The following is a 14,759-nucleotide window of genomic DNA, read 5'->3' as shown; positions in this document are numbered from 1 at the left end:
AGAGTATCGGCAGGAGGGATGTCCAACGATTCCAGGTTAGGAGGATGGGGGGTCCGGGAAAGGGTGGGGGGGGCCTGATGGGGGGCAAACTGTCAGGGGGCTTACTTTTAGGGGGAATCTCCTGCCGGCAACGTATAGGGGTGGGAGGGTTCTGGCAGAAGGGATTGGGTATCCCTCCTGCCAGCGATGTACGTGGGAGGGTTCGTGGGTGCCAGGAAGGAAGGACTGGGCATCCCTCCTGCTGCACGATGTTCAGGGGATGGTATGTGGGTGCCGGACTGAGCATCTCTCATGCTGCATGATGTTCGGGGGTTTGTTGGTGCCGGGTAAGAGGGACTGGGCATCCCTCCTGCCATAAGATGTTCGGGGGAGGGTTCACAGGTGCCGAGCAGGAGGGATTGGGCATCTCTCCTGCCGCGCGATGTCCAGTGGGGGTTCTGGCAGGAGGGACTGGGCATCTCTCCTGCCACGCGATGCATGGGGGAGAGGGGATAAGCTCAGTGGCCAAGTCTGCTTACCACAGGCCTATGGAGACGCGTACGGCCGCCTAAGGCTACTTCCGGGCCAAGCTACTCCCACGCCTAGCCTTAAGCGAGCTTATGCATCTACCTAGGCTCTCAGAGGCACCTTCAATGTAGGCGGCCTGCCTCTGGAAGTGTTTTTGAGAAAACATGCATGTCAATTGGTTGGTTAGGCAGCAGATGGCCACCTACAACCGGGATGCCGTTTATAGAATCTGGTCCTCAGTTTCGGTCTGTGTGCTTCTGGAAGATAGACAAGTCCTGATGCCATGTCGAAGAGAACTTCCAGATATTACAGCGACTGCGTGGGCAGCCGATTGCTTTTTCTATAGTTCACAATCCAGTCCAGGTTGTCTAGCACCTAGTCCAGGTTGTCTAGTGGGAAGTACTGTGCCTGTAAATAAGGGGTCAGCAAGCTGGTCATCCTCATACGGATCTCCCAGATCAGGATCAAGCAGCACAAAAAGGCAGCTGACTGAGCTGAGGACATGCCCGTAGAAACAATGCCACTGAGAGACGCATCAGAGGCAGCTTGGGACTGCACAAAAGGAAGAACGTTGACTTTGAAACTCATTCTACAAATGTTTCATAAATTCTGAGAAAGCCTCCGGCTCTTGAGGCATAGAGTCACTCTTTGATGACTTAACTTTGCGTTTCTTATGCTATGGAAGCTCCGCAGCCAGGTGCACTGAACTAGCCGCTGTGCCAAGCCCAGAAAATATAGAAGGCCAGCCTTCCAGGCCAGCTCAGTTTTTTCTCATCTGCTTAAATACGAGAGAGGCTAAGCTTAGAGCTGCCACCTCTCTCGGCTACACCCTGTGGAGCATGGCACAAGGACACTCCTGAGGCACTAAATTTGTGCAATACTGGCAAGAATTCACATTACGAGAGTCCAAGGACTCCACCCCGACAGACATGCTCAGGGAAGGTGAGAAAAAGCAGCCAGAACCCTGCGTGATACCACTGAGTCTCCTATGAATACCCAACAGTCTGTGCTCGAACCTTTGTTCAGCAAAGGAGAGAGATGGGGATGGCCCCGAGTTCCTGTGAGATAAATGCAGGCTAGGCTGGCTGACAGGTACTCACTAGGATTGGCTTGACAGCTACAAATCGAAGTCTGTGTTATCTCAATGCAGGCAGAGCCGAATAAACGCTCTGAGCACAAGAAACCCTGAAAAATGGGACAAAAAAACACTGAATAAAATAAAATGGAGAGAGCAGAATTAACACACTCCTGCTGGCACACATATAGAAGGGAAAAACTGTAGGTGGAGCTAAGGAGCCCAGTGAAGAAAAAAGATCCAAAGTAGATTCCTTCTGCAGATGGCAAGCGACCATGGGGACACAACCCATTTGACTAGAATGTCTCACCTATTACACTGAAAATAGCAGAATCAACAAATTTACCTCAATAAGCTAAAACATAAGGATGATTGCATATTTTTCTCAACTGCATAAAACAAATTTACCTCAATATGCTGAAACATATAAGGATGATTGCATATTTTTCTCAACTGCATAATAGTGTTCATTAGTGTCTTTGCACCACCTTTCCCCTGTTGGAAAAAAAAAATGAATCTGAGATATCTGAAGCATAACTGGATTGTTTTAGTATAAGAGGAAATAAAGTATAATGAAGCATGGCACAGCATATACAGGACAGAAGGTAGACTTTTGTAAAGAATGAAAATGAACGTTAAAAGTAACATATCTTATGAAAGTTGCCATTAATCAGTGAAATTAAATCTGGAAGTTTCAGTCAAGAATGAATGCATCATAACTATAAGTATTCTTAATACTTCGTAGATACTTGTCAACTTAGCATTAACAGGACAACACAATGCATACACTTAAGTTAAGGAAGAGAACATCCAAAGATTTTTCTCTTGGTTAATAAGTTTTTAAAATGGGCAATAAAAAAAAGCCACTGCCCTACTTAAAGGGGGCGAGTCTAACTATGAAATAATTTCTCAAGCATTATTATTTTCTTTGAGATGCTATGGCCACACAATACTACAAGAAAAACTAACACTGTGCTATGATAGTCTATAGAAGACAGGTTTATTCCTAGGAGTACATCACTTCTATTTATACCTTTTTGTCTTTCTCAGAGCCATCTGTAAGAAGGATTCCCTTGGCTTGCATGTGACGGTACAGAATTTTCTGAAGAGCAGACATGTCACATTTGATCACATATTCAACCTAGCATGATATAATATGAAAAAAGTTAATTCAGTACAAAATCATAGAAAACCATAACTAAGGAAAAAATAATTAATTGTAAGCAAGATCAATGCACAAAACTTCTCAGAAATATAAGAGGATACAGGCTTTAAGGTAATGCAATATTTATAAAGTATTCTCAGTAGTGGTTTACAGGTGCTTCTGAAGAATATCTCTCTCTCTCTTTTTACAGATGATACCTAGATTTGTAACAGAGTAGACACCAAGGAGGGAGTGGAAAACATGAAAAAGGATCTGAAAAGTTAGGAGACTGGTAGCCCTGAATACATATATATCGCTCTGAAAAGAGAAGATGAAACAAGTCCTGCTCAACTGGAAAGTACGCAGGTGAGGCTGTGCTCATTTAAAGCACTGGTCTTTGACCTAGGGGCCACCACGTGAGCGGACTGCTGGGCACGATGGACCACTGGTCTGACCCAGCAGCGGCAATTCTTATGTTCTTCTATCTACGTGTGTATAGTCTACAGACCTCCGACTCAATCCCAGCAAATTGATAGAGATCTGATTGCAGATATCCAAAAGTTCAGAAAGAAAGAGGAGGTACTGCCTTTGGGTGACTTCAATCTGTCGGATGCGGACTAGAAAGTTTCATCTGCGGAATCGGAAAGAAGTAGGGAGATTGTGGATGCCTTCAAGAGGCTCTGCTCAGACAATTGGTGATGGAAACCATGAGGGAAAAAAGCGATACTAGATCTGGTCCTCACAAATGGGGAGTGTATCACTGTTTGAGTGGGTACCCATCTGGGAGAATAGTGATCCTCAAACTGTTGGTTTGATATAACAGCTAAAGTGGAGGGTGGCCACACAAAACTCGAAGTCCTAGATTTCAAATGTACAGACTTTAGTAAAATGGGAGCATACCTGAAGAAAAAGTTGTTAGGATGAGAGGACATAAGGGAAGTGGAAAAACAGTGGTTTAAGTTGAAAGGAGCAATACAAATGGCTGCTGACCTTTATGTGAGGAAAAGTTTCAAGTTTATTTAAAATTTCTTATACTGTACTTATTACTAAGGATTTTATCAGTTATCTGTGAGATATTTTGTAAACAGATAAGTTTTTAGGTTTTTCTAAGATGAGTCAATGAAAAGAAAATTCTAATATCTGTAGGAAGGTCATATTCTGTTGTATGATATTGTAGAATTTTCAAGTGATGTTGTACTATAATTGTTTGATATTTTACTGTACACTTGATGTAAGTTATAAAATGAATAAAGGAAATTTTAAAAAAAGGAAGGTCATTCCAAATTTTCACCATAAATACCAATGAATGTGAAAGTTTACCTATATTGGTTAGCAAAGTTACACCTTTTTTTTTTTTAATTCTTTATTCATTTTAAAACTTTCATCAAGTGTACAAAAATTTATAATAAATAAAATAAATCTAAGCACTTGTGCATCTTATCATTATACCTTATAATTAAAATATAACCCTTCCCCCTCCACCCTCGAATCCCTCTAATTATTATATTTTTCATATAATGGAAACCCACCCCCCACCCAACCCTAAATCTTACATAATGAATAGAAAATTATATAGAAAAATGGCCATGACAAAAGGACGTTAATGGCTCCCAATTTTAATAAAATTTTTATAATTTCCATTCTGTACCGCTATTGATCTTTCCATTCTATATATGTGACATACTGAATTCCACAAAACTTAAAACTGAGCCTACTATGATCTTTCCCGTTATTAGTAATATGTTGGATGGCAACTCCAGTCAAAATCAATAAAAGTTTGTTATTACATATTGATATCTGACTCTTGGTTGGTTGCTAGCAAAGTTACACCTGAGAATGGAGTGAATACTGCAGCATTCACGGAAGAAAGTGTTTATGAACAACTTGAAAAATTGAAGGTGAACAAAGCTATGGGTTTTTTCACATTTCTATCACCTCCGTCCATATCAGAGCCTTTTTTTTCAGGCTACGGTCATAGGCGCTTCTTTTCCTTATTGCTTCTTATTTCATCATTTTTTTATGTTGGTTCTTTTGACTTATTTTCCTTTGGTGTGGTTTTTCTTCCCCCCTTCAATCCCTTTCTTTTTTCTCGGCCCCCTTTTTTCTTTCCTTTTCTTCTCTCTTTTTTTCTCCTTACCTGTGGCTTTTCATATCTCTCTTTATACTCATCTTCCTCTTTCTTTAGTTCAGGTTTTACAATGCATGAAATGTTACACTCGAGATTCTCTGTATTAACATTCTATAAAGTTGCTATTTTGTTACAAAGTTACGTAGTGATACACTTGAGACTTTCTGCATTAACATTCTGCATGGTTGCTAGCTTGTTACAAAACCTGTTCTTTCAGTCAAATAGCTTTTGAAGTTTGTTTACGCAGCTACATGTTTTGTGCTCTTTTATTGTCTTATGTAAATATTATGTTAAGCTGTAGGTTTTTTTTTTTTTAAAGAGTTTTTCTCCTGATGAAATATGGTATTTTGATGGTCCTATTTCCATATTTTTACTGTATAGCTTTGTTTTATCCCAGACCTGTCATCTGTGAACATATACGCCACAGGTTTGGTTTCATTTTTATGAATTTGCATATACATTATCATATGTTTTGTTTGTCACATATACATATCTTTGACATATTTATCATTGGTTATATTTATATGTATTTATTTGATTGGCCTCTGGTATTGATCTGTATGGTTTATGAAATTTATTTAATTTTTATAGGATGTGATTTAATATGTTGTGTTATGTTTTTATTTTTAATGACCCCTGATGTAGGAGTTCCTCAGATGCCGAAACACAGTGCTGTGTCGGGTTCACAGCTTCTGCTTGTGTCCTTTTCTGAAATAAACAAGTTGGTTTTACATCATTGAATTTCAGTGGAGTGTTCATTGTCCGTTCCCACTTCCTTTTGTACTGATATGAGCTCTAAAACATTTCTTATGAATCAAAGAGCCTAGCATGAGGCCTGTTTTCTCCACTTATTATTATTGTCTTGTCTTTGTACTGTATGGTAGTTTGGATGCATGCTGACCCAACAATATCTCAACAGCATGTCAAAATCTTAAATTGGACCCTCCATCTGACAGGCAACTAGTGAAGATTTTTCCACACAGTTTCTCCAGTTTATGCACAAACCTTTTCTGGTAGCTGTGATTCTACTTCTTTCTTCAATCTCCTTAATAAAAACGGTCGCAGTACTTTGTGGAGGCGCCGAATAATCAAGATAGTCTCTTCCTCGTTTAAGTCTACCTGTAGAAGAAGGCAGGCAAGATTGTTAAGCATTTTGCAGAAATGTTCAATCAGACTGCTAGTCTGAATTTTTAATAAACACCAATTTTGGATGATTAAACAACCAGAGTAAGATTAGCCCTTTGGTATGCTCTACACCAAAATACATGTTGTCTATTCCAATGTTCTTCAACCTTTTGATACCTATGCATTGGCAGAAATAAAATAATTATTTTGTGGACCGGCAGTTGCAGAAAACTGGGCTAAGTCGTGGGCCAGACCGCGCCCATCTCTACCCAATCTCCACCCCATACCCTGCATTTTTTCCATTCATTTTTCATATATACACACACACACACACAATATAATCGTATTAACACCACATAATGATTAACCACAAAATTAAACTACACAAAGCACACTATATGCTTCTCAATATTTATTCCTACCAGAAAGCACAGTTACTTACCGTAACAGGTGTTATCCAGGGACAGCAGGCAGATATTCTTGACTGATGGGTGACGGCACCGACGGAGCCCCGGTACGGACAATTTTAGAGTGCTTGCACTCTAAGAACTTTAGAAAGTTCTAGCTAGGCCGCACCGCGCGTGCGCGAGTGCCTTCCCGCCCGACAGAGGCGCGCGGTCCCCAGTTAGGATAAGCCAGCTAAGAAGCCAACCCGGGGAGGTGGGAGGGACGCAAGAATATCTGCCTGCTGTCCCTGGATAACACCTGTTACGGTAAGTAACTGTGCTTTATCCCAGGACAAGCAGGCAGCATATTCTTGACTGATGGGTGACCTCCAAGCTAACAAAAAGAGGGATGGAGGGAAGGTTGGCCATTAGGAAAACAAATTTTGCAAAACAGATTGGCCGAAGTGTCCATCCCGTCTGGAGAAAGCAGCCAGACAATAGTGAGATGTAAAAGTATGAACTGAGGACCAAGTAGCAGCCTTGCAGATTTCCTCAATAGGAGTGGAACGGAGGAAAGCTACAGACGCTGCCATAGCTCTAACTTTGTGGCCCGTGACAGAACCTTCCAGTGTCAGGCCCGACTGAGCATAACAGAAAGAAACGCAAGCAGCAAGGCAATTGGACAGGGTGCGTTTAGATACCGGATGACCCAACTTGTTAGGATCGAAGGACAAAAACAGTTGAGGAGATGATCTGTGAGGTTTGGTGCGATCAAGATAGTAAGCCAGAGCACGTTTACAATCCAAGGTATGCAAAGCCTGTTCACCTGGATTAGAATGAGGCTTTGGGAAAAAAACAGGTAGAACGATGGATTGGTTAAGATGAAACTCAGACACAACCTTAGGAAGGAATTTTGGGTGTGTACGGAGGACGACCTTATCATGGTGAAAAACAGTGAAAGGCGGATCAGCCACCAGTGTATGGAGCTCACTGACCCTCCTGGCAGAAGTGAGAGCTATAAGAAAGACTACTTTCCAAGTTAGAAATTTAAAATGCGTTGTGGCCAAAGGCTCGAAAGGAGGCTTCATTAACGCAGAAAGAACCACATTAAGATCCCATACAACAGGAGGGGATTTAAGAGGTGGCTTCACATTGAAAAGGCCCTTCATGAACCTCGAAACCAAGGGATGAGCTGAGAGGGGTTTTCCATGAATCGGCTCATGAAAAGCTGCAATAGCACTAAGGTGAACTCTTATCGAAGAGGACTTAAGACCAGAGTCCGATAAGGACAAAAGATAGTCCAACACCAGTCCCACTGCTGTAGACATGGGATTATGGTGATGTAACGTGCACCAGGAAGAAAACCGAGACCACTTTTGTTGGTAACATTGAAGAGTAGACGGTTTCCTGGAGGCATCAATAATAGAACGGACAGGCTGAGAAAGGAGAGCGTGAGCCGAAGTCAGCCCGAGAGATACCAAGCTGTCAGGTGCAGAGACTGTAAGCTGGGATGAAGTAGAGTCTGCTGATGCTGTGTAAGTAGTGAAGGAAACAGTGGAAGAGGTATGGGTTCCCTGGAACTGAGTTGAAGCAGAAGGGAGAACCAATGCTGTCTGGGCCACCGTGGAACGATGAGAATCATGGTGGCTTGTTCCCTCTTGAGCTTGAATAATGTGCGCAGCATGAGCGGAAAGAGGAGGGAATGCATAAAGGAAGAGATTGGTCCAATCCAGGAGAAATGCATCGGGTTCCAGACGGTGAGGAGAGTAAAGTCTGGAGCAAAACAGGGGCAGTTGATGGTTGTGGGGAGCTGCAAAAAGATCCACTTGAGGAGTGCCCCATTGAGAGAAAATGGACTGGAGAGTCGAGGGGTCGAGAGTCCATTCGTGAGGTTGAAGAATTCTGCTGAGATTGTCTGCTAAGCAATTCTGTTCCCCTTGGATGTAGACTGCCTTCAGGAATAGGTGACGAGCAGTCGCCCAGTTCCAAATCCTTTGAGCTTCCTGACACCAAGGGACGGGATCCCGTCCCTCCCCTGTTTGTTGATGTAGTACATTGCAACTTGGTTGTCTGTGCAAATGAGTAGTACCTGAGGAAAAAGAAGATGTTGAAAAGCCTTGAGGGCGTAAAACATCGCTCTGAGTTCCAGGAAATTGATGTGGTGTTTCTTTTCCTGGGTAGACCAAAACCCCTGAGTTTGGAACTCGTTCAAGTGAGCTCCCCATGCATAGGGGGAAGAATCCGTGGTGATGACCAGTTGATGAGGAGGTAGATGGAACAGCAGACCTCTGGATAGATTTGAGGATGTCAACCACCAAAGAAGCGACTGTCGAAGAGACGAGGTCACAGATATGAGTTGTGAACAAGGATCCGTCGCTTGGGACCACTGGGCTGCTAAGGTCCATTGGGGAGTACGCAGGTGGAGACGTGCGAAGGGTGTGACATGTACTGTGGAGGCCATGTGTCCCAAGAGCACCATCATGTGATTTGCAGAGATGGAAGTTTGCTGGAACACCTGCTGACAGAGATAAAGGATGGTGTGAAGGCGGTTTGGAGGAAGAAACGCCCTCATCTGAACAGTATCCAGAATGGCTCCAATGAATTGAAGTCGCTGAGTTGGAATGAGGTGCGACTTGGGTAGATTGATTTCGAACCCCAACAGTCGAAGGAAGTGAATGGTCTGATTGGTGGCAATCTGAACGGCCAGAGGAGAATGAGCCTTGATGAGCCAGTCGTCCAGATAAGGGAAGACTTGAAAGTTGTGGGAGCGGAGATAAGCTGCGACCACAATCAGACATTTGGTGAATACCCTGGGAGAGGAGGCTAGGCCGAAGGGTAACACCTTGTATTGGTAATGATGTTGGTTGACAAGGAAGCGAAGATATTGTCTGGACGTCAGATGAATTGTGATGTGAGTATACGCCTCCTTGAGATCGAGGGAACATAGCCAGTCTTCCTGAGAGAGAAGAGGGTATAGGGTGGCAAGAGATAACATCTTGAACTTCTCCTTGACCAGACATTTGTTGAGATCCCTGAGATCTAATATTGGTCTGAGATCTCCGGTCTTTTTGGGTACGAGAAAGTACCGGGAATAAAATCCCAGGCCTTGCTGGTCTTGAGGAACTGGTTCGATGACATTGAGAAGAAGGAGGGATTGAACCTCCTGAGCGAGGAGGAGGGACTGAGCCTTGTTGGAAGCAGACTCTTTTGGCAGACTTAATGGTGGAGGAGTCTGAAAGTTTAGGGAGTAGCCGTGGGCGATGATAGCAAGAACCCACTGGTCGGAGGTGATTGCTTCCCAGCGAGAAAGAAAAACATGGAGTCGACCTCCTATGGGCTGATGTAGAGGACAGGAGGGAGGAAGACTGGCAATGCCCTGGAGAAGAGAGTCAAAAGGGCTGTGTCGGCTTAGGTTGAGGAGCAGGCTTTACAGCAGGCTGTTGTTGCTGACGGGCCTGTTGCTGCTGTTGACGCTGTCTGCGAGGTTGAGGAGGATGAGGTTGAGCTGGTTGAGCAGAAAACCTCCTTTGATATGAAGATTGCTGCCTGAATGGTCGAGGAGGAGGCTTCTTCTTGTTCTTCAACAAGGTGTCCCACCTAGTTTCATGGGCGGAGAGCTTTTGTGTGGTGGTATCCATGGACTCCCCAAACAGCTCATCCCCTAGGCAAGGTGCATTGGCAAGCCGGTCCTGGTGGTTTACATCCAGGTCTGAGACACGTAGCCATGCCAACCTTCTCATCGCCACAGACATAGCAGTAGCCCGTGATGTCAGTTCAAAAGTATCATAAATTGAACGGACCATAAACTTTCTGAGTTGCAAAAGACTAGAAGTACATTGCTGAAAAGCAGAAAGTTTACGGTCCGGAATATACTTTTGAAAAGAGGTCACTTGTTGAATGAGATGCTTCAGGTAAAAAGAGAAATGGAATGCGTAATTACCTGAACGGTTGGCCAACATCGCATTTTGGTAAAGGCGTTTCCCAAATTTATCCATAGCCTTTCCTTCTCTGCCAGGAGGGACAGAGGCGTAAACACTGGCACCTGCAGATTTTTTCAGTGTTGACTCCACCAACAAAGATTCATGGGGAAGTTGGTGCTTGTCGAATCCTGGAATTGGAATTACTTTATAAAGAGATTCCAGTTTTCTTGGGGCTCCCGGGATGGTTAAAGGAGTTTCCAAATTCTTATAAAAAGTATCCCTCAAGATATCATGGAGGGGCAACTTTAAAAACTCTTTAGGAGGCTGGTCAAAATCCAAGGCATCTAAAAATGCCTTGGATTTTTTAGAGTCAGACTCTAAAGGAATAGAAAGGGTGTCTGACATTTCCCTTAAAAATTTGGTGAAGGAGGAGTGCTCTGGCTTAGCAGCAGGGTCCTGCACCGATGGATCGTCCTCATCAGATGAATAATCCTCCTCGGTACCGAGGGGATCATCCGAGTCGTCCCACAAGTCAGGGTCCCGTACCGATTGGAGACGGCCCTGAGAAAGTGGAGTCGATGTTTCAGTATGTTTAGTCTTGCATACCGATTTCCCTGAACGGGTGGAGACGGTACCTGGGGAGTGTAGTACGGTACGGGGTTCAGAGAACGGTACCGGGTCAGAAATGGCCGGAGTAGTACGCCGCTTCGGTTCCGCTGACAGAACAGGCATGGACAGAGATTTGTGCGGTGCCGACAAAGTCGATGTTAATAAAAGAGGTTGATCGACAGTCGGCACCGAAGGCTCAGTGGGTACCGACACTGGAAGATTCGGAGTCAACAGAGCCGGGAGCAAGTGTTGGAGTTGCTCTTTAAGTTGGACCTGGAGGATAGAGGCAATGCGCTCATCCAACGTTGGTCCCGATGGCACCGGTACCGGTTTTTTCTTACTCGGTACCTTCGGTGCCGCTCGACGCTCGGGTGAAGTCGATGCCGATGACGAGGCAGTGACTTCAATGGGAGCGGAGCGTTTACGGGGCCGGCGCTCAGTCTGCAGGACTTGGCTCACTGCATGCTCGACTGGCGGCCCTAGGACAGTAGGGGAAGGCTTCTTAGCCGGCTTACCCACAGGAGTCGACACCGGCGATGTATCTTGCGGTACCGAGACAGTCGGTGTCGATTTGGAGGAAGTCGCCGACGTCGATACCGGTGCAACTTCCATGTCGGTACCAAAAAGGATTCGCTGTTGAATCTGTCGATTTTTTAACATTCTTTTTTGTAAAGAACTACAGCGGGTGCAGGTTTCAGCCCTATGATCCGGACCCAGACACTGAAGGCACCACTTGTGCGGGTCGGAGAGGGATATAGGGCACGCACACCGCTGACACTTTTTGAAACCCGGAGACGGGGGCATGAATGGAAAGACTGCTGTAGCAAAATCGAAGCCCGAGGCTTCGATGGTGCCAACAGGCCCCGCCGGGGCAGATCGAAAAAATAAAAAGAAAACAATTTTTTTTTTTTTTTTACCGAAAGAAAAGGCAAATTAAGAAAAGAAAATATAAGAGAAAAATACGCGCGAGCGGGAAGGCAAGTGAGAAACAAGAAAAATCTTCCAACAGCTGTTGGAAACACGCGTCTTCTTAGCTCCGCGGAATTAAGAAAACTGGGGACCGCGCGCCTCTGTCGGGCGGGAAGGCACTCGCGGTGCGGCCTAGCTAGAACTTTCTAAAGTTCTTAGAGTGCAATCACTCTAAAATTGTCCGTACCGGGGTGCCGTCACCCATCAGTCAAGAATATGCTGCCTGCTTGTCCTGGGATAACACAGATAACCCCATGCAAATACGGAACCAAAAACTAAAAGTACTAATATATACAAACAAATCCTAAGATGCAAGACTCTGCATGCAGTGCAACCCCAGAGGAAAAGAAACAAATGCATTTCTTCCTGAAAAAACAGTAGATGTAAATCAATCACTAAATTAAAAAATAAAATCATTTCCCCACCGTTGTTGTCTCCCTCCCTCCATGCTGTGCCTTGCCTTCTGACATGCCCCCTGGTGGTATCTTCAGGCTGGCTCTCTCTTCCTCAGTGCTGCAGTGCACAAAGCCGTGGGCAGCGGCTCCTCACGCATCCTGCACCTCATCTGGAAAGCCTTCCCACTGCCGTTGCGAAGTCAGAGAGAAAGCTTCCAGTTCAGGTGTAGGACGCACCTAGGAGTCTCTGCCCACAGCTTTGTGCACTACAACACTGAGGAAGATGGAGCCGGCCTGAAGACAATGCCACTTGGATCGCACCGTGGACTAGTGGCTGAAGAGCACTGTCTGGGGCCCGATGCACGTGCCGGCCCTACGGACAGGAAGGAAATCTCTGCGGACTGGCAACGGTCCACGGACCGGCGGTTGAAGAACACTGGTCTATTCCATCTCACTGTAATGCAAATACACCTTTAAACCCTCAACAAACATTAGTTTTTATTCCACCCCCTGACATAATTGCATCATTCACCCAGCTTCCCAAACTACTCAACACAATAATCATCATCAAACTTATGCCTCCTCTCAGCCTGAGCCCCTTCTGCTGGCAGGAATCACTTTACAAATATCGCTCTTCCTTTAATCAGCTTTCCTCTGATAGGTTGCAAGAAACCACATGATGCCATCAGGGTCTGAATGCAGAAGGAAAGCAAGCAGGTGACTTGTAAATAACTTGACTTGGCAGAGAAAACCCTGCTTTTGGAATTGAAAACATTTGGCCATAGGTATGTGCCTAGTTTTTATGTCCCTTAATCTTGACCTAGAAAAAATTGACGATCAATGAAACCCACCCACACTGTACAAGGTTCATAGTCATAAGCGCGCGAGACAGACGCATGCCGACAAACGAGCACCGACAATTCAGCGCAAGACTTCAGTGCGCCGAAGAAAAACCTTTTTTTAAAGGGCTCCGATGTGGGGGGGGGGGTCTTGGTGGGGAACCCCCCCCACTTTACTTAATAATGATTGCACTGGCATTGGGGGGGGGGGTTTGTAACCCCACATTATACTGTAAACTTAACTTTTTCTTAACTTAAAGTTTTCAGTATAATGTGGAGGGTTACACCCCCCCCACACCCTCCCCAACGCCAGCACGATCTCTATTAAGTAGAGTGTGTGGGGGGGGGGGGGTTTCCCCCCACACACACACCCCAGTCGGAGCCCTTTAAAATAAGTTTTTTCTTGGTTTTTCTTCAGCGTGCTGAAGTCTTGCACTGAATTGTTGATGCTCGTTTGTTGGCGCGTGTCTGTCTCGCGCGCTTAAGACCCGTCACCCTGTACAAGGTGGTTTCCTGTATTGCTGAACCAGCTAGTAGAAAGAGCAGTGCAGTATCTTATCCTCTTCAATGTCATCTGTCAGTAGAAGGGGCAAATGGCATCAACCACAGCCTATTTTTTTATTTTTCCCTTCCTCCGGTTCAGCAGTATTAGCTGTCTAATTAAACACTGACTTCTGGTGTGCACAACCAGTCTTATGACACAAAGTGTGCATCTGAAATTAATACTATCATTAAGCACCGGCTACTGCTCCTGATCTGAAGAAAAGATTAGGTCACAACTGATGTTGTCAATTTCTCTTAGTGCCAAGGCAGCATTAAAGGGGATAAAATGGGCACAGCCCTGGTGCTCGCTCTACTGGCTAGCCATAAGGTATTTACGACCCATTTAATTAAGATTTCAACAGTTATTAAAAGTCCGATATTTAACTACATCAGTCAACACTTAGGAAAAATGCCAGCTGCCACAGTTAAAATAAAACCAAATATTCAGAGTCAGTACCCAGATACCGACTGGGGCTAAACATCGAGTTTCAGTGCAGACCTGAAGTAAAGTTAGGAATCCTTTTTGATGACCTTACTTTATCCATTAAGCTATCTGGTCAGCAGTTTCAATATGGATATTTAGGGGCAGCCAATTGGGACACATGTTTATTTGTTTTTTTAAACCCAAGGCAGGTCACCTACACTGTAGGTGTTTGTCGCGGATGCAGGGAGATGCCTAAGGACAATTAAGTTTGACCAAAGCTGGGGATCTAGAGGTTTGCGGGGTGCTGGGAGGGTGATCTGGAAGTTTTGGGGTATTGGAGGGGGGCCTGAAAGTTCAGGGGGAGGAGGCATCCCTCCTGCTGGGTTACTTTCTGAGGGGGTGGCAGGGGTTCAGGGGGTGGTGGCAGGAGGGAGTGAGTATCCCACCTGCCAGGCTACTTTTCAGGGAGATATTGAGGATTGCGGGCCGGTAGCAGGAGGGACTGGGCATCCTTCCTGCCAATTTCGAAGGTTCATTCAGGGGGAGAGGGGGGTCTTCTGCCACAGCAACTTAGCTGGTCACGGCAGGGGTATTTTCCCACTGATCAGCTGAGTTGGCAGGACTCCACGAAGCCATGGCTTTGGGAAGGCCTGCCGGCTGAGCTGAACGAGGATTCCCTTGCTGCGATCAGCTGA

The 14,759-nt window shown here is 45.0% G+C and overlaps 1 protein-coding gene across 6 annotated transcripts in view; it reads right to left on the bottom strand.

Moving 5' to 3' along the window:
• Positions 1 to 14,759, bottom strand: part of SMARCA2 (SWI/SNF related, matrix associated, actin dependent regulator of chromatin, subfamily a, member 2) — a 604,189-nt gene that overhangs the window by 305,972 nt on the left and 283,458 nt on the right. For all 6 annotated transcript variants that reach the window (XM_033925235.1, XM_033925226.1, XM_033925254.1 and 3 more), the window contains exons 20-22: positions 5,860 to 5,973; positions 2,616 to 2,723; positions 1,991 to 2,077 (exon numbers count right to left, since the gene is read on the bottom strand). In XM_033925235.1, coding sequence (XP_033781126.1) covers positions 1,991 to 2,077; positions 2,616 to 2,723; positions 5,860 to 5,973 — 309 coding nt within the window. The remainder of the gene's footprint in view (positions 1 to 1,990; positions 2,078 to 2,615; positions 2,724 to 5,859; positions 5,974 to 14,759) is intronic.

Source organism: Geotrypetes seraphini, chromosome 1, assembly GCF_902459505.1.
Source record: "Geotrypetes seraphini chromosome 1, aGeoSer1.1, whole genome shotgun sequence".
NCBI classification, from domain to species: domain Eukaryota; kingdom Metazoa; phylum Chordata; class Amphibia; order Gymnophiona; family Dermophiidae; genus Geotrypetes; species Geotrypetes seraphini.
The sequence above is the reverse complement of the archived record's forward strand: the minus strand, read 5'-3'. Positions and strand labels throughout refer to the sequence as shown.